The sequence below is a fragment of the Parasteatoda tepidariorum genome, chromosome 6, assembly GCF_982258835.1.
Source record: "Parasteatoda tepidariorum strain Cologne lab strain chromosome 6, Ptep-v5.0, whole genome shotgun sequence".
Taxonomy (NCBI): Eukaryota; Metazoa; Arthropoda; class Arachnida; order Araneae; family Theridiidae; genus Parasteatoda; species Parasteatoda tepidariorum.
Genome location: NC_141760.1, coordinates 34,118,200 through 34,138,740, shown reverse-complemented (window position 1 = coordinate 34,138,740; position 20,541 = coordinate 34,118,200). Strand labels below are relative to the sequence as shown.

The following is a 20,541-nucleotide window of genomic DNA, read 5'->3' as shown; positions in this document are numbered from 1 at the left end:
TAATCAACTGCGCAGTTAACTTCGTCACATCGGACTACTAAATTGATCCGTGCTGAGGCCTTCCTTATTCTAGGAGGTGTTGGTTGTAGCCCAGATAATTCTTTATGGCAAGATTATATATGTTGTATAAATTCATCTCAGTGCTTCAAGTGTAAGGAAGGCACTTAAACTATGGCTTTATTTCTCTTTGCGACAGAGCTTCGAAAAACAGCTTTAACATACCTGAGCATGCGGAATGCGACGTGAGGGTGCAAAATCTTAAACTAAAATCGTTGGCTTACTTCAAGTTAAATCATTAGAAATGTTAGTCTCCTCCTAAAATTGGAGAAGTCGTGTCACTTAGAATCGTATTTAATATTTAAATACGATTATTTAATCTTTAAATGCGATTTATACGATATCAAAATTTAATCTTTTTAAAAGTATGCTAAGACAAGAGTCACAGTTTAATGCGATTAAATTTACCATTTAATGCCTAAAGCAAACATGTAGCAAATTCAGGGAACGCGTCGAAACAATTCGGTTCAAATTAAACGAAGAACAATAACCTTTTGTTACGATGTTCTGAAAAATTAAATATATTTGAACGTAGCATCAATTCTGAAATAACTTTCGCTGTTTTTAGTTCAATTAAATCATAATATCGTTCAAGCATCGATGATTCTTAATGAGACTCTGTGCAGACTACAGAGTGTGACCTAGTAGAAGAGAACCTCTGCATTCAGTATGTATAGTTATTACCTGTAAGAACAGTTACTATCTGTTGAATTGTAGGTCATTTCAGATCTTTTATGCCTTTGATAAGGGAAATTTAGTTTGATTTTCTACTTTTTACCCCCCCCCCCCCAATGTTTGGAAACTTTATGGCACTTTACTAAAATTTAAAAACATCATTAAGTTTGGTTGGAAACATTATTCTGTAATACCAATTTTTTGCACCTTGACTGATCTAGTGACAAAATTGTACCTTGAACTACTCCAAGCTGGATGCATTGAGTACTTCTAAACACCATCTACTACAATAAGTGGACTAGGACTAGACCACCTACAAAATTTTTGTATTCATAGTAAATTCATGAATTTTATAACAATACTTTACATTTACATCGCATTTATAATTTAATTGATTTATTTTAGTTAATGCTGACTCTTTGGAAACTTTATTAAAAATAACTTTTGTTGCCTGGAACTTATTTCATCGAATTTTAAGTTTCAAGTCTGCGAGACAAGAACTCAAAATGAGTGTTGTGTTGTTCAAAGCATGTTAATTTTTATTTATTTATTTTATTTTTAACTTTAATGAAATTATATTGTTTTGCTGAAGTCTATAACAGTGTTCATTCTCGAAAAAATGAAATAACAATAAATACATAATAATAATTAAGTGGCGAACTTACAATGTTTGTCTTAAAAATTTCTAACTTATTTAAACTGTTTCGTTTTGCATAAAATATGAAGTCAAAATTGTTGATCCATTTCTATTTGTGTTACCTTTTTAATGTTGTGTTAACCTGATTTAATTTAATTTATTATTTTAAATTCCTTGGAAAATAATTTTTTATGGTAGTAGAACCACCAGTTTTCCGTTGTTAAAAAAGATCCGATTCCCAACTTTTCACTTGATGCCATGCCGTACATCAACTTCATAAAAAACAACAACTTTTTTTTGCCTTGTGATGAAATAGATTTGGGTTAAGGTTTTTAATATGTCGATCGTGTGTCCCTTCTTCATTAGCATTCATCTGTGCTTGACTTCGTTTTCACTCTCTGGCTTGATTTGCGTAATATATTTTAAAAGAATGTCAATTGCCACTTTTTTCCTACGTCTTATTCTTTATTTTTTACTCTGCTTTCAGCGGCTTAGGAAAATTTAAAAATTTGTTCCGTTAGAATTAAGATAATGAGTTCTTAAGGAAACCAATGCGCAATGTATATAGGAATTAAATCAAGGAAGCGATGCGATGACGTTTAGAAAATGTAATTGAAACTTATTCAGGCGTGTGTTATAAGTGCATCAAAATCTGAGAGGAGTAATAATTATTTTTTCAAATGGTGCATTAAATTTTTTTGTGCAAATATTAATTTTCAATTAGTGTTATTTATAAATTTCGATACTTCATTTAATTTTTAAAAAAAAAAATCCTCTTCAGTGCAAATAAAAATTTAACTTGTCTTTTGAGGGAGGTCAAGTTTGTTTAAATGTGAATTTACAATTAATTATTTTTAAATTGTATATTAACGATCAATTTAGGACCCAAGTTTATTTAATTCAGATTTGTTGTCTTTACAATAATTTATGTGTGTCAAATAGCGCAAAATTTTAAATACGCGTTTTTTTTATTTTTTCTTTTTAAAAATTCTATCTGATCTACTACGCCTATTTTCGAATTCTTTTGCTTTATTGTATTGTTTCTCTAATGTTGAATTTAAAGTTTTTTTATTTTATTAAAAAAATAATAATTTTCATAAATAAAATAAGAGTCGGCGGAAGTCTACATTTCGCTTGCGCCTGCTAACTGAAAAGTATCAAAGAAGAAAAAAAATTCTAGTCGTTTATTTTTTTATTAACTTTTTAAGCTCGTTTTTCGATCACATTCTTAAATTTTAAATTTACTGAGTTTCCAAACAAACTCACATTTTCTTAACTTGTTAATTTATTATTTTACAAGATTAAAAGGTTTCAATAAAAGTAAATTCTTTATGGGAGGTAAGGGAAAAAAATAAAAAACGAAATTGGCTATTTTTAACGTAGCATTTTCTCCCCAAGGTTCGAATTATTTCTTAACTTATCAGTGATATTCCACGTTTCACCGTAAAATGCTGGAGTGTAATAGGTTTTATTGGAAATTCCACTGGTATCAATCGAATTAAGGTTGATATTGCTATCTTTTAATGATTTCTCAATCTGCTACAAGTGGTGTTTTATAACGCCAGATCTAACCTTCCATTACTTTTTACGATCTTGTTTGTTTTTAACTCTTTTGATTGGTACATCATTTTATGTTTCAATCATCACCAATTCCAATCTAATGTGCAAACAAGTATAATGGGCGGAACTTTATTTGGCAGCCGGATTCTTTTGTTCCCCAATATACTCATGACGTCACACAGGTATGTTGTCGTGATCGTAAAACATCTGCGGTTAATTAAGCTTCGAAGAACGGAAAAAATGTGGCATTTATCTACTTGGCGGCGAAGATTGATAGGCACCATGTTTTTTTACTCCAGTAACGACGTGATTTATCATTTATACGTGAGAAATTGAAAGTTTTAAGATACCTTGGCGAGAGAGTTAATCGACTCTGTAATTAGTGGCGACGTTATATCTATATTATAGTTTACATAATTTCATGATAACCTAGTTTGAAATTGGATTCATTTAGAAGCTAAGATATACAGCGGGTGATCTTGTGATGATAATCCGAAAATTATGATATTCTTTGATGTTATTCATCGAATTAACTTTTCTTCACGAAATTTCATACGATTATTATTCCTATTTTTCTGTTAATAATATTTATTAATTTATTTTTTATTCCTCTATTTCTTTCAAAGAATTCGCCCTATTCATTTTAAATACAAGCCCAGGAACTTAAAATACCCCTCGTTATCTTTCCTCATATTTTCGTCAACTCCCGTCAGATTTAGTTTGTAACACCGTTTCGCTCTGCTTACCTAGATTTGGTATTATTTACGTTTGACGCAGAATGGTGGATTTTATATCTTGACAATTCATCTTCCATTTTCTCACTCAGTTTTCTGTAAACTAAATATAACTATACTTTTCTTATTTAAGATTTTCTGTCGTGAAAAAAAAAATATAGAAGTAAATTAAAGACAAAAAAAAAACTTGTTTCGTCTAACATTTAACTAAAAAATTTAACGTTTCTGTGAAATGGGGTCTATTTATATTTGATCGATTAATAATTTCTTATCATCTTACCCCAAAAGATGCCTTCCACGACATTTAAGTAATTCAAAGATGTGTACGTATTAAAAGCTGATTGGCAATTCTAATCTTTTTAAATCCTGGCTTGCAATATTTACTTACAAAATTTTATTACCACTATAAATATTGTTGAAAGGTTGAACTTCCTGTTTGGCAGCTTTGAACGTCCCATTTTTGGACATTGACAGGTTTGCCACCACCCAAGTTAAAAGTATTTTTCTCTCTTCTAAATTTATATACCGTTCAATTCCACCGCATCTAATTGGATTTCATTTCGTTAACATTCATAGCATTTCATTCACATATAAGGCGTTCAAATTCTTCTGTTGTAGCTCTCTTGACAGGTTCTGTTTTCTTATGCAATCGGCGTAGAATCTTATATCAGAACATGACGTAAGTGTGATCTTAGCAGCGCATCTTTGATCTTTCCAGCTGTTTATCAAGCGCACACAATGTTTTATTCCTCCCCTCGTGTTTATCTGCAGGTGCAAAATAACAAACCTTTCCCTTTGCGTGCTTCCATCATCTCAACAACTCCCCTCCATCGTTTTGCAGTCGGCAAAGTACAAATGGTCACGCATTTTTCTTTCTCGTTTATTGCCTGAATAACCTTAACATTCATTTTGAAGGAAAATGTTATGGGCATGTCTATCCGAGCTATTATTTTCCATATCCATTCAAGGTCCTATTATCCCAATATTTCGCCTTAATTTAATTTTAAAAAAGCACACACACATTCGTCTTCCGTTTTTATTAATTTAAATTTTTTTTTAACTTTGTTATTTTTTTAATCATTCAGAATTATCACAAGATTGCAAATTTGTCAGAAGCCAACATGTTACGAAATGGAAAGAAGAATAACAGATCTTTGCTTTTGTAAAATTATCTAATGACAAACAACTGTTGTTTTTTAATTAAATATTTCAAAATATGACATTTTCAGCAGTAAGCAATTTTAATGCTTAAGCTACATGCTAAAAACTCCATTACTAAGAGCATAATATTTAAATACCTTTTAGTGTTTAAAGACAAGCAAATAAATCTATTTATTTAATTTTGGAGACTTTTTATTTCTAAAACTGGTTTATCTGAAATTAATTTCCTTGTTTGGAAAATTCTGTTTCATAAACTGTGCTCTAAACTTTCTATATAGATAGTTTTGTTAATTATGAGTAATACTATGTTTAGTTTTTTTTTTTATCAAGAATATATATAAATTTAAAAATTTAATTAATATCAAATTTCGTTAGTTTTATTAAAAACGAAGAGATGAAACGAAATTTCTTCTTATCCAGGTTCTACTTTTTTTCTCCATCTACATTTTGCCTTGGGGCTGTGTATTTGTTGTGCTTCATCAACCATATTACAAACTAAAATGAATTCATGAGTCGAAAACTTTATTGGCATACATACATTTGCGTTAAATCATTTAAGTTTAAATGTGCCCTTGTTCAAATTATTATATTCTTACTCTTTCGAAAATGTGAGTGTTTTTTACCGACTAAGTGCCTTTTGGTACCAAAGCTTCCTCAAAACATGGACTGGTGCCAAATAGATAATTTTTTTCTCTCTCTCTTAATTTCTTCTTCTGGAAAGGGTGTTCTTACACTGAGGTCAATGCCGTAGTTGTGTTTTAGCTTCTTTTTTAATGTTTACCAAACAAACTGTTATAATAGGTTTTTGTTTAAATATTTTGTAGGGAGTGTGTTTGAAATCTTTAAACTAGATGCCAAAAGTTAAATTCGATTTCCTAAGACATTTAACATTTAATCATGTATATATTAAAATTACAAAAATAAATTAATGTAAATATTTTGTGTGTTTTATTTTGTCTTCAATTTTTCTTAAATTCAATCCCAACTGAGATCTTTTTTTCCTTTATAGGGTTATCTTAAGCATATTGGAAATGCAGAAGAAGCTAAAATTAGTCAACAATATTTAGAAGAACTATTTAGTAATATTGAAGATATTTATAGATTTAATAGGTAATGTTTATTTCCCAATATTTCATTATTTTCAGGATTGACTTAATTTTAATATTTTTTTTATTCTGATTATTTTCTACTTACTTATTGTTTTAATATCTCTTAAACTAAATAATCATTGACATTTATATAAATGTATACTTATATATTTCTTAGCTCTTAGTTTATATTAAATTTTTTCAGCTTGTTTTTAACTGAATTGGAATCTTGTGGGCTGGATCCCGTAGCTGTTGCTAGGTGTTTTGTAAAAAACAGCACTGGTTTTGAAGTTTATACCCAATATTGTACAAATTATCCTAGGTAAGATAATAATTATTTTTTCTTAACTTTATTAAATTATAGTTAATGTTTTGTGTCTTAAGTGTACTTTTACTTTGAAATTGTTTACCTATACCAAGTTTTTAACCACTTAATTGAATACAAAGTTTTTAGCCACTTAATTGAATACAAAGTTTTTAACCATTTAATTGAACTTAAAAACTTCATTCAGTGGAAAACTTGCATTCTTTGCTGCAAGGCAATTTGGTTTTTTCCATTTTGTCTAATGTGGGTGTATACAGAATTTAGATTTTCATCGGCTTAATAGCTAAACTGTTTACATACAATTTCTTAAATAATAATTTAATAATTTTTTCTCAAAAATTTTTAGCCTTTTAATGCTTTATTATTTTGTATTAATGGCATAAATTTAAATGTAAACTATAATTTCAGGACTGTTTCTATTTTGACTGAACTCATGGGAAATTGTGAAACTGCTGAAATATTTAAAGTGAGTTTTTATTTGGTTGTTACTCTGAATGTTGTGGAAAAAAGTAATGTTAAAAGCTGAAAAAAATTGTTTAATAAAATTTTTCTCTCAGCAACTGACAGTTTATTTAAGTTTCTAAAAAAGTCTGGTTTAGTATTTTAAGAATCTGTTTCAGACTTGTTAAAAAAAATGTTTTAAGACAATAAAATTTTTCTTATTATAAATTCTTAATTGAAAACTTGCAAAAAGGAGTAGTGTTTTTTTTTTATGAGCTTAAATGGGAAATTCATATGAATTTCTTTAATAGGACTCTAAATTTTGTAAGAAAGATGTTATATGAATTTATGTACAGTTCTATAATGCTTCTTCTTAAATTTAATTCCTTTCTAAATTGAAACTGTTGTAAACATTTATCACTATATTATTAAAACAGTGTCACCGTTTTGTTAATTGAAATATCTATTTTGGTTTACTTAATATTCTTGATTTGTTAATTTCATGTATTTATTATTTGCAGGAACGTCAAATGGCCCTTCAACATAGTCTTCCTCTAGGTTCATTTCTACTAAAGCCTGTTCAAAGGATTCTTAAGTATCATTTATTATTGCAGGTGAATTTTGTTTTATTTTACTTATATTTACGAAAAAAATAATCATAGATTCAATTTTGTTTAACAAGGTGCATTAAAGAAGTTAAAAATATAGTTTACTGGAAATATATAATTTAGAAATATAATATCACTGGAAATATTATGCATTAATCATTAATTAAAATCCTATGAGTGATTTTCCTGTTGATATTAGAAAAAATATGTTACAATCATTAGTAAAAACAAGAGTGGCTACTTTTGCTTGGGCTAAAACTATATATTTTCAATCATAAAAATAACTTTATTTGAAGACTTAAATTCATTAAATTAATTCATGTAAACTTTATTCTGTTATTACAAATTTGATTTAAGTGTCTGGTTTTAGTTGATTACTTTATATGTGTCAAACTTTCAATATTCCTTAATAGTTATTAAAAATTTGATCCTTTATAAAAGTTCAATGTTTAATTGTGAAAAATATGATCCTATTAAATTTTTTTTTTTTTTTTTTTTTTAAGTTTTCAATATGATTTAATTACTTTTAAAATTTAACACATATTAAAAGCTTTCATATTTTTAATATGAATATGTTTCTTTTATTGTTTAGAATATGGTTAAACATGCTAATAAAGAATGTGATGGCTACTGTGATGTTAAAAACGCATTATCTGTTATGACTGGAATTGCCTACCATATCAACGATATGAAGCGTAAGCATGAACACGCTGTAAGAGTTCAAGAGATTCAAAGTTTGCTTTATGGATGGGAGGTAAGGATAGCTCTTTTGGTTTTAGAAATATATATCTGGATGATACATTCTATTTTGGTTATCAAATGTAAATAGGATAATATTTTGATTTTTATCATCGCAAATTTTATTCTTAAAATGGGAACATATTTTTTGTAGGGGCAAGATTTAACAACCTATGGTGAGTTAGTAGCTGAAGGAGCTTTTCGCATGTATAGAGCAAAGGCATTAAGACATCTCTTCCTCTTTGATAAAATGTTATTGATTGCAAAGAAGAAAGAAGAAGGAATATTGAGTTACAAGACTCATATTATGGTAATGCTTAGATTAATCTAAATTTTTAAACGCATGTTATATGTTTTTAAAGACATGTCATTTATGTTTGGGAGCATTAAAGTTGTAATTTTATATTAAAGTAATTGTAATGCATGATACTGTTATTGAATATTCTTTTAGTTTTTATTTATTTTTATATTTTTTTTCTTTCCTCAGATATTTTTTACTCTTTTTCATTCTGTTCACTTTTCTGGAGAATCAATTAATTTGTATTACGTTTATGATGTTTAGATAGTTTTTTCTCATTAACATCTTAATATTCTGTTAGTATGTCATTAGTGAAGTAGTTCAGCCATTCATGTATTTTGATTTTCAATCAAAATCATAAATATTTGTTAAGTAAATCTTTTTGTCATAGATTTATTTTAGTTTACATTTTGATTGTCATATTTTTATTTGCTATTTCAAATCCATGATTTGCTATTACAAGGCAAGGATGATAATGTCAGTGTATTCCTCAACTTTATAGTATTTAAGGTAAAAAAATGTCTCCATTTTGTGCAAGGTTTTTTAAAGAGACTTTTCAAAAATTGAAAATAGTATAATTTCTAGATTAAAATTTTCAAATAAAACTTAAATAGTTAAAAAATTTCCTTAATATTTAATTTCCATATTTAATTTTCCTTTTGTTCATATGTGATTTAAAAGAGTATTTCTTTTGAGAGTAATGCCTTAAAGCTTTCATGCTTGTGGCATTTGTTTTCATTTTGACTTATTTACTAGTTAAACTATGAAAAATTCCTGAGAGTAAGATAATGTAAAAGATAATATATAGAAAATCTTATAAGTATCTAGAATAACCTTTAAAAAAATCATAATAGTTTTTTTCCTTTACAGTTGTTTTTATATTAGTTCTACATTGTTATATATTGGATAACAAAATTTTTAAAAATATTCTTTGTTTATTTTGAAATTCTATTCAAGCTATTTTATATATATTTCAGTGTTCAAATTTGATGCTCATCGAAAGCATTCAAGGGGAACCTCTGTGCTTTCATGTCATACCATTCGACAATCCAAGATATCAATATACATTCCAGGTAACTAAAACAATTTTAAATATTATGGATATAACAAGTGTTAAAAAAAATATGTATTTAATTTAATGTTGCTTGGAATTGCTATTTTCATATCAAATTATTGTCTGCAAAACTACAACTTAATGATTTTATGAGATCCTATTATATTTATATTTGTGTAAACATTCACATTACTTGAAAATTGTTCAATATTTATAGTTTTCAATGTATTAAATTTGTCGACTCTACCTTCTTATTTTGGTTGCTTACCTACTCTTTCTTACAAACTTGGTTAACGAAACTTTTATTAGTCTTAAAATGTTGATTAAAACCATCAAATTAATTATAATAAAAACAACTTTAGCTCACCTGTATTGAAACATTTTTTAATCTGTATTATAATGATTATTTTATTCATAATTGCCAGATTTAAAAGTTAACAACTAATTGAATTTATATTAGTGTTTCTACATTTTCAAAATTTTAATGAACTCTGCATGAAAATAATTTATTGTCTTTAGGTAATTAATAAGAAATGCAATGTGCCTGTCATGGAACAGATATTTAAATATGCATAGAGATATTGATGCAATAATTATTGTAATTTTTAATTTTAATAACATTCTTCATGTAATAAACCCATATAATATATTATTAATATTTGATTTGAACTTTGAACAGGCACGTAATTTAGAACAAAAACGAGAGTGGTGTCTCCAACTGAAAAGAGTTATTCTGGAGAATTACAATGCTGTTATACCATCTCATGCACGTCAACTGGTGATGGAATTGGGTCAGAGTAAGCAAGATGGTATGTTTTTTTTTTGCATCTTAAGCGTGTTCATTTTCATGTTTCTATATTTCATCGAAAATTAAGATTTTTATAAAGTCATGCTTAATAACTTGTATTTTCAAATATGTTTAGTTAAAAAACCATTTAACATACTTAAAAAGCAAAGCAGCATATTTTAAATTTCAGGAAACTGCAAAATTTTACCAGGCAATTTAAAATTAACAGAAAGTCTATTTTTTGAACTGTAAGATTTTTGTATTGTAACTTTATTTCTAAGTTTAATTTTAATTGATCTATTTAATAAGATTTTTTTTGTTATGTGTAAAGGAGTTATAAAAAACTTCTAATGAAAACATTTCTAATATACCCTAAATTAATTATAATTATTTAATTTTGCTCTCTTTTTTTTTTTTTTTTTTTTGAAATTCCTTCTTTTGAGATTCCTTAATTCAACAAAGTCTAAAGGCATTGCTCCTGTTATTCATTCATGTTGTTATTTTTTATTATCTGAATGGTTGCAGGGATACCAACCTACTTTTTGTCCATTTCTAAAACATGATAATTTTTTTACTCACTAGCTTTATCTTATTATCACCAGGGATAAATAACTTATCTATTTAGTCAATATGTATCTCCTAATGTTTTTTTTTTTTTTTTTTTAATTTTTTTAAAGCATTTAATTTTTTAACTGAACACAGAAGATTGAAAGAATTAGAAATGGATGTTACAAAGGGGTCATCTATAAATTCCCTTTTCTTAATACTTTTCACCCCTTTTTTCCCTTTGTCATAAAATGCCGCACTTACCTTACCCTCTTACCTCCCTTGTCACATGTTATGCTACTTTACATAAATGTATACTAGGAGATCAAAACTAGTTATAGGTCATACTTCAAATTTTATTTTTGAACTTACGCAATCTGTTATAATAACAATGATAGCATAACAATAATAGTTAGATATGTGCTTTTTTTAAAATGTTAAATTTGAAGGAAAAAATATATATTTATTGTACTGTTTTCAATTGTTTTAATTTTAACTGAAATGTGTGAGGTTACACTTAACCACATGTCATGCCTCTCCTTCTTTGTCACCAACTGTCTCAATTTAAAGAACCTCCTCCTTCTTAGATTTATAGACAGCTCCTTAACTTAGTTTTTTATAACAAAATAAACCATTAACTTTAAATTAAACTGGTAGTTAATAATTTAATATTGCAGCATCTGCTAATATGCCTGTCTATTGCTCTAAGAGAAGTTTCACACTTATCGTATATCCTGGTGTATTAGGCAACTTTTTAAAACCCCAAATAGTAAGAAAATCAGGGAATCTACTTATACACTAACAATAAAGACCGACATTTGATGATCGGGAAATATCAATGCATTATAAACAATAAAATAGACATAAATAGTACTGCAACATTTTAACACTTTCAAAAACTATATTTATGTTATATACAATTAATTGTACTTTTTTTTCTTTATATGTATTTTCTTTACATATATAGATTTTATTTTAAAAACATAAAAAATATTTTATAATATTATAGATATTATAGAATATTTTATATATTATAGAATATTTTAAATTACATAATAAAAAATTAAGGAAATTTAAGATAATTTATTAAAGAACATTTCAAGAAACATAACACAAATGGAAACTTTTAAAACGTACCATAAAGCTACAAATTTAAAGATTCCAGAACATCATCTGTGTTGTATTTCAAATCCCTCTCTGCAATGGATTCTACTTAATAATCATTTTGATTATAACTCAATTTTTTTAAATGTTTTTTAATTTTAAAAATTTTCATATTTGGATTTTTCAGTTACTTATACACCCAACATACCAAAAATTTGCTATAGCAGAATAGGAGGGCTATTTATACACCGCAATATATGGTACTTAAATAGCTTATTTTCTTTGGTGTGTTTTATTTTAATTTGTGTTTTATTATAATACAAATAGTTTATTTCTGTACAAATAATTTATCATATATATTTAATCTTAGAAATTTCCATCTATTATAGACTCTGCTGAAAAAAGCACCACCAAGCGACTGCTGTCAGCTCCTGAATATCTAGAGAAACGAAAGCAAGAGAGAAGGAAGTCTGAATTAAACATCAATCGCAACCTGAAACTGAAAAAAGGTAAATTATAACAATAAATATAGTTACAAAAATAATTTTTTAAAATCTTTCTAAAATTGCTTTTTGACAATATCATAAATGGTTTAATTTTTACTCCCTTTTTATTTTTAAAAAAAAAAGTCTCTAAAACTACTGAGCGTTTTTGTATAAATTAAGTACAGTAGGGAACCGATTATCTGGAACGATTGGGACCATCGATATTCCGGATAACTGATTTTTCCTGTTTTCTCAATCTCTACAAAAAGCCGTTTTTTTATAGTTAAACCCAACTAAAAAAAAAAACATTTTTTAAAAATAATCTTAAAAAGAAGAAAAAACGATGAAGTAGTACACTAATGATTATTTCCAAAATGATGGTAAGGTAAACATCTTTCAAAAAAAGAACAAAAAATTCATAAAATCTAATGAGGAAAAAAAAAAATTATTTTTTTTTGAATGGCGGGAAAACTAATCGAATTTTGTTCCGGTTTTTTGGTTTTCTGATTTTCGTATAACGGGTTCTGTACTGTATAATATTAAAACATACTTAAAAATTATGTCTAATAGTTCTAAAGATGTATGAATTTTATCTATATAATTTTTCTTGACTATTGTTTATTTTTTAATTACTCTAATGATACTTTTAATTATGGATATTTTGTTAATAAATTGGATAGTTTTAATTTTTGTTCTAATTTTTGCTTCTTTTTATGCAGGTGTCAAAAAGGTATGCTAATAGTGCTGTTTTGGTATTGTATTTTTTATTTTGTTTAATTTAGAAAGTTGTTTATTTTTACTAAGAGTATAGAGTCTGTATGGAATTTTAACAAAAATTATTTTACTTTTCCTTAAAAGTATTAATAAAATAAATTTAAGATAATAAATAGATTTATGCATATTAATTGCTTCGAAAGGATAAGTTTACTTAAGCTTAAAAGTAATTGATATGTCTCAACAGCAATATTCATTTCAAGTTATTAAAAAATGAAGAAACTTCAGCATTTTTATTGATATTTTACATTTGAGCATATTTTTTAAATATAAGGTTTAGCTTTTTTTATATATATGAACTGGGGAGAAAATTTAGTTTTGCAATTTTTAATGATGCATAAAGGATAGTTTCATTTGAATTTTGTTAATATATCAGTGTTTGCACATTGCTCTTAAAATTGAGTTTGAGAATTATTGTGAAAATTTGCTTTTGAATTCTTTCCTTATTTGTTTACTTTATAGTGTTATTCTCTAAATATTTTTATGCATTTCAATAATTTCATAAAATTTTTTTGTCATTATCCTTTTGGAGTAAATAAATTGCTTTCTTTATTACCTTATTTGTTTAAAAATAATAATTTGCCAATGGTTAGGACTGGGTGATACATTCATGCAGTGGAAAATATCGATATTATGCAATCATCGCTGATCTGAATGTTTATATTGACAATTTTTCAATCATAGGAGATTACCATTTACCACAATGCGTGTTTCCTTATATATTCTTGACATCGATGTTTACATACATGAGGATGAGCATTGTTCCTGATAGTCCACTTCGATTGTCCCCGATAGTTTCAAGTGCGTGTGAAGAGCACTTCTCTCAACCATGATATCGTTCACCGGGAGCTCACACAAAAAGCATTTTCGTCTTTCGGATCGTAATTGAATAGTAATAACTGTGGCAATGATCATTATCTTTGCCCCAAGTTTCTTTCATCATGACTCATCTTTTTGTTGACATGATGAGTCCCGGTGTAATCGAGAATTGAATTGTTGAATTTTTAGTTAAGGAAGCGTGCTTTCTTTTACTTGTTAAATTTCTCTGATGTTGATTTTTTTTACAATCAATCTAGCGGTTTATAGTTTTTAAACCGCGATTTTGTAGAAACATCGTCTTTAATTATGGAGAAAAAATAATTTTTGTTAGAAAATATAAGGAATGCAATGTTTGTTTTAAAAAATGCAATTTACTGATTATAAATTTTTAATATTTTATTTTTATGAAATTATTTGTTTTACTTTTTTATGCATTTCTTTTTTTTTTCTTAATAGAAATTGATAACAATGAATGAAATTTAAGAGGGTGGGGGCCCGGAAAGTATGTACCTTTTGGTGTCAGCAGTTTTGTCTGGTTCTCAATCCATTTTTTATTTTTTAAAAACCTAATTAATTGTTTATAACTCGACAAATTCATAGTATTTTTGGTAAAGTTGCTGATGGTTTAGTTTATTACTAGAATACAATTGCCTTAGTCAATGAATCAAAAAAGCAAGAATTAGAAATTGTGCAATATCAAGTGTGAAACATTAATTTGATGAAACATCACGATGTATCGTGATATTGATGCACAGCAGTACCAAAATCTTAACATTGCCCAGTCCTACTCATGGTATTATAACCCAGGCTTCATTTCCCAATAATTGCATTCAATTGTTTCAATGCATAACTCATTTTAGTTAGCAACCTTTTTAAATAAAATTCTAATTAAATAGTGATTTGTGTACTGAAGCAAGTGTTCATGAATAATTATGTTTTATAAATAATGAATTTTATTGATAAATTTATTTACAGTAATTTATTTTATTTTTTTCCTTCCTCCTTTAGAGTGATAGTACTGTGAATAAAAATGTAAGTTGTGGTTTTATTTTTATTTTCCATTATTGTCTATATATTTTATGACTTTCATTATAAGATTAATTAAATAATTATTATTTTTTTTTTTTGTAGAATATGTCGAATGGAAGGCACAAAAAAGAGCATACTGATAGTCATGAAAGTTTGAACGACAAATCTTCGTGGACAAAAAGTCAGGTAATGAAGTTCTCTTAATTGTGCTCATAAAAAATTTTACAAAGCACTCATACAAATTTCTGTTTTGTGAAAATAGTTCATGTATAATTTAAAAGAGTTATCAAGTATTTAATTTGCTTACTTTAATTTTACAGGAAGATGTACGTCATAAGAAAAGATGGTTTATAGGGCATCTGATCCACAGAGATCATCTTTCCGATTGTTCTTCAACTGCAGAGTCTAATGTTCCTTTCAACAGAAGCTCCAGAGCAAGACACAGTCTTCCGGAACCTTCTCTGTCCCAAAGATCGGCTAACAAAGAAAGGAGGTTTAGACCATCATGGAGGACCTGGAACAGTGTTCCTGAGGAAACGACTGATACGGAAAATGAGGATCTGGATTTGAAGAAACGTTCAGAATATTACCCCCCTTCTCTTTCATATCGTGATAGAACATATTCGGAGGTGTCGGACGAAATGTTTGATAACAGTGGTGAATATGTAACTTTTTTTTATGCTCACTCTTACGCCACCAGAGACATGCAAAATGGAAACATACTGACCAGAAATAACAATGCTGGTCAATCGGACATCGAAGAGAAAAGTGATAAAACTTGTGTTGAAATAAATGGAGACTCTAAATGTGATCAAACGAAGGATCCCGATTCTGAAAGTAGTAGTTCAATTAGTTCCTGGAAGCAAAATTCAGCCATTCGCCGTGTCCAGTCCTTCACTGGCATGGCAAAGGCTAGAGTTGCATCATTGCATCACAACATTTCATTTAAATATCATTCCTCATCCAACAGTGAGCCAAAATCAAAATCTAAACGATCTTGTTTACCGCCTAATGGTTTAAGTGTTTTTCCATCTGAACTGAAGGACGAGAGTCCCACAACTCCTGCTGCCTGGTTGAAGCAACAGCAAGAACACATGGCAGATGGTGGTAAGAAAAGTGGGTCTCTACCGCGGAGCTTCCAACTTGTATCTGAAAACATTGAAAGCACCAATGAAAATAAAAATTCCACTGAAGCAAGTGTGTCTCGACTTAGGATACGTTTAGATGGTCCTAGAGCTTTGCATAGCGAGCAAAGGCCTTTTACTATTGCTTCCGACAAACCATCCCAAGCTGATTTTGGGGATGATTTAGACTATGTTGTTTTAGACTACTCTCACTGTGCTGGTTCTGAATATTTTTTATCCCAGAAAGATTCATATGAGCCTGACACTACAACTGGTTGCACAAACACTCCCGCTATAAGTTTGGAAAATGTTCATAGTATTCACCCAGAACTTAAAATATATCACCAGGCTGCCTCCAAATACGCTACTTTGAAGCACTTGTTCACAAACATGGGCTCCAAGATTGCTGGCTTGAAAGCAAGTTTGAGCCCTTCCTCACAGCATGCAAGTCCAGAACGTGCTAAAATTGAACTCAGTAGCTTTAAAAGATCCAGTAGTCATTCAAGTATAAAAACTGAAAATGAACTTAGCCCTAGACTTTTTACTGCCAAATTAGCTCATTCTGTGGCAAAAGCCTATTCATCTATGATGAAGCACAAAAAGAAGCACGATTTAAAATTAGAGAGGAAGCCTGGCTTCAAAAAAGAAAAGGTGTCAATGGCTAGTTATAAATCTGAGAGTTCTTTAATTGGAGCTCGAATGGCTCAGCCTCTAGAATCCGAATACAGCGTGCCAAAGTATATCTTACCACCAAAAATGTTTAAAGACCTTAGACCTGACAGCCTTTTCTCAGAGTCTTCCACAATAATGTCTTCCAGTGACTGTGACAGAAATGGTGTGGCGGAGATTGATTCTGAATTTCCTAAATTGGACGGAGAAGACACTGTATCAGAAGCTAGTGATACGTCTGCAGATAGCTATTACGAAAGGACATTCGATGCTATCGAAAACGCTCTCGCGCACGACTTGTTTCGCGATTCGGCTATTTACAGTGACCCCGAAGATGCGGATTTCAGTGCCATTGAGCATCCAAAGTTAATGGCATGTTTTACTTCTGAAATATCGGTTGAAAAGCAAAATGTTGAACTTAATGGGTATCACAATGGTGATTCTGGTGCGCTTTCTCCTTCTTCCCCTAAAGTTATGTGTGCGCGTCGAGTCAACCAAGCAATATTGGACAGGTTGCGCTTTCTGGAAGACAAAGTTAAGCTCCAAAATGAGGAAAATGCTGCTGTCATCAACAATCTGAAGGGCACAGCCCATAAAAAACTAGATGGGGATAGGTGGGGAACACTAGTATTAAGTAAAGACTTCGAAGAAAGTGAAACCAGCTCTGAGCATTCTGCATCTACAGTAAACACAGTGATGGAGACTATACATAAAGTTTCAAAACCAAATGGAATGCAGAACTCTAAAAGTCCTCCACGTGTTAAAGGATGGGTGAAACATGTTGTTGAAAAACTTCAAGGTGAGGGACAAGCTTAAACAAATTTGCCAATAAATCTGTGCCTTTGCAAACTCCATTGAAATGCAAAACTTGTGCTTCTTAGAAACTGAAAGTTTTAAAAATGTGCTTTAATGTGATGTGATATTTCTTTAAACTTCCATATCTTCCTAAACAGCTCATTGTTCATAATCTGTTGTCTGAAGTGCAGCTAGTAGTTTTTTTTTTTTTCCTCTTCAAAAGAAATTATGATATTAATTGATGGAATTCTAAGTTAAGATCAATCAATCAGAAAAAGGAGAAAAAAATATTGATCTCTTTTTTTTCTTTCTTCTCCTTTTTTTAAAAAAAAACTTTTTATGTAAAACAGAAAAACATTCTGTAGCTTCTATTCTTTAAAATGTTATTAAATTTAAAACTGAATTTATACTAATTTATTAAAATGTAATATCGTTTTGCTATGTTTGAATTTTTTTTAATCATAATTTTGTAAAAATTTATTTTGTATTTACATATTTTAAAAGTTATTGCTACTTTAAGAATTATATTTTGAACGTTTTATAACAAAATATTGACCCTTTTCTTATGTTTCTCCATTTTCTCCAGATTCCCCATTCAAATAGAATTTGAATTCAGATTAGAACAGTTGTATGTGCATTTTTTCACTAATTAAATCATTTCTTATTTCAAATTTGATAAAATGTTACAATTTTTGACCATTTTTAATGTTTAAAACATAATATTTTTTAATTTCTTTTATATTTTTAGTAAATTTAAAACAAATTTGCTTAGAATTTTTATTAATATACAATTATAATATATTTACATTCTATCATAAAACAAGCATCTAAGCTATTGTTGTTTCTAAGAAAGAAATATGTATCAAACAATAAATTTCATAATAATTTTCCTTGTTTAATTTAACATCTGAACTATTTTTATTGTTTTTTTTTCTTCCCAAAAACAATTGAAAGTTGGGTGTTAAGCAATGGAAATATTCATATTGAATAATCATTTTTGTGGTAGTGAGGCTGTTTTATGTTCAGGTAAATGTTTCTGAGACGTCATTGCAACTACTAGTCAGTAATAACATAATAGTTATGCAAAATCTATATAAAGCTTCTCTTAATCTGGTTATTAAATTATGTGTTACTTTCTTCAATTTTGAATGAATTATTCAATAAAAAAATTTACATAATTTAAACCTTTTATTTTTAAATTGTGCTTAGTTATAATTTATGAAATATGTATATTTTTAAACCAAGAATTTTCTAAATTTGTGGAACTGGAATGCAAACAAAATGTTTTGTGAAAATGTGCAATTACTTAATGCAGCTTTAGGCGTGAGTTATCCTTTATTTTTAAAAAAAATTATTGTAAAATTATCCATGATTATTAGTAATAATTGATATTAAAATTATTTTTTGTATCAAATTTCAGGTACTTTTTCCACCTGAAGTGCATTTTTTTTATACTTATTGAAAGCCTTATAGTTTTTGGCAGTTATTTTAAAATTAAATTTATTTTCTTGTAAAAATTTTAACTTAAATGTACATATGATTACTTTGTATAAAGAAATGATGTTTTTCTATAATTTATTGTAAATTTTGCATTTTCTACAGTAGTTCACAGCTATAGATCATATTTGTTTTTGTATTTATTGTCTACAAATGTGATGTATGTTGCAGCTCTTGATTTAGTGACATAATTTTATTGTTTTTTCTCTAGTCATAGCTTTTGTATATTATTTATCTATAATATATTTGTACACACATCATTATTTTGTAATCTTGAAGCAAAATTTGATTTTGCAGCTTTCAACTGCCTTGATGCTTAAGTCATACTAGTTTTCTTGAATTCATTAAAATTTTTAAAATTATTGCAACAACCAGGCTAAATAGTTTCAGTTATTTTAAACTTAACTTTTACTCAATTGTAATAAGGTAAAATATATAATAGTAATTAATAGGTGCTGAGTATCAAAACTTGTACTAAGGACTCACATTAATAGTTACAGAAAAAAAAATTGCTTAAATTATGTAATTATCCTTTCACCATCAAGTGTAGAGCAATTGATAAACATTTCTTCCCAATCTAGAAGGGGTGTAGACGAGGGAAAAACTTGAAAATCCTAGATTCCTGTACAATTAAAAATTCCATATCAGAAGTGACGAAACATTTTCACCAAAAATTGTTGGCACATGAAAATAAATTAGTTACATGTCTGCATCCATAAGTGACAGTTAGCAGTTTTTCTAAATGGTTAATCAGACTCATATTAAAAATAAGATATAGGAAAGTGGGTTTTCGTAACTACTACTATATTTTAAGTATGAGGTGAACTAACATAAAGCAGTTTTGTTTGTAAACATAATACTTGTGTTAGTAAAATGCTGTTAGCTCGAAACTTCCCATGATATTTTTAAATATATATTCTTTATTTGTATAGCTATCATACTCCCAATTAAACAGTTCTCACCATGCTTCTACATTTTACTATATACAAAACCCAAAATAGAGTGCATTAAAATGACATCCATATAGTATATATATTTTTAAAAAAAACATGTCTTTGAAACAATGTTTTTTTTTTTCTCTTGTAGTCTATATAGTTCAAATTTGCTTCAAAATATAAATTCTAAAGATTTTGGTAACCAACACCTTGTATTGTATAATACTTTATTATAGATACTTTCTCATTTTTCTTAAATGTATCACTTCTCTCAGCAAATTATTAATGTGTGTACATAAAAAGCACTTTTTGATATAAAGGAATTTATTTACCTGTTGTATATGAAATACTTGCTATTCTTTGCATGCCTTAACAGTGTTTGAGAGAAACTTCCTTTTTAATTATATTAATTGGCAGACATATGGACATATATATATTAAAAATGCATATCAACATGTATACATCCCATTATGTAAACAAATATTTGTTAAATGAATTAATTCATTGCTTTGTATTTATGAAAATATAAATTTAACTAAGATTTTTTCCCTCCAGGAATTGTTATTATGCAAGGGTTCCTTAATGAATAGAATATTCTTTA

The 20,541-nt window shown here is 28.1% G+C and overlaps 1 protein-coding gene across 1 annotated transcript in view; it reads left to right on the top strand.

The window, feature by feature from the left end:
* The window catches only part of GEFmeso (Guanine nucleotide exchange factor in mesoderm), a 43,662-nt gene extending 24,286 nt beyond the window's left edge, over positions 1 to 19,376 (top strand). The window contains exons 4-16 of the mRNA XM_087166805.1: positions 5,834 to 5,934; positions 6,118 to 6,234; positions 6,646 to 6,703; positions 7,200 to 7,292; positions 7,879 to 8,040; positions 8,179 to 8,334; positions 9,300 to 9,395; positions 10,056 to 10,185; positions 12,203 to 12,322; positions 13,018 to 13,028; positions 14,900 to 14,923; positions 15,023 to 15,106; positions 15,241 to 19,376. Of these exons, the coding sequence (XP_087022931.1) occupies positions 5,834 to 5,934; positions 6,118 to 6,234; positions 6,646 to 6,703; positions 7,200 to 7,292; positions 7,879 to 8,040; positions 8,179 to 8,334; positions 9,300 to 9,395; positions 10,056 to 10,185; positions 12,203 to 12,322; positions 13,018 to 13,028; positions 14,900 to 14,923; positions 15,023 to 15,106; positions 15,241 to 17,529 (3,441 nt within the window). The 3' untranslated portion in view covers positions 17,530 to 19,376. The remainder of the gene's footprint in view (positions 1 to 5,833; positions 5,935 to 6,117; positions 6,235 to 6,645; positions 6,704 to 7,199; positions 7,293 to 7,878; positions 8,041 to 8,178; positions 8,335 to 9,299; positions 9,396 to 10,055; positions 10,186 to 12,202; positions 12,323 to 13,017; positions 13,029 to 14,899; positions 14,924 to 15,022; positions 15,107 to 15,240) is intronic.
* The last annotated feature ends 1,165 nt before the right edge of the window (positions 19,377 to 20,541 follow it).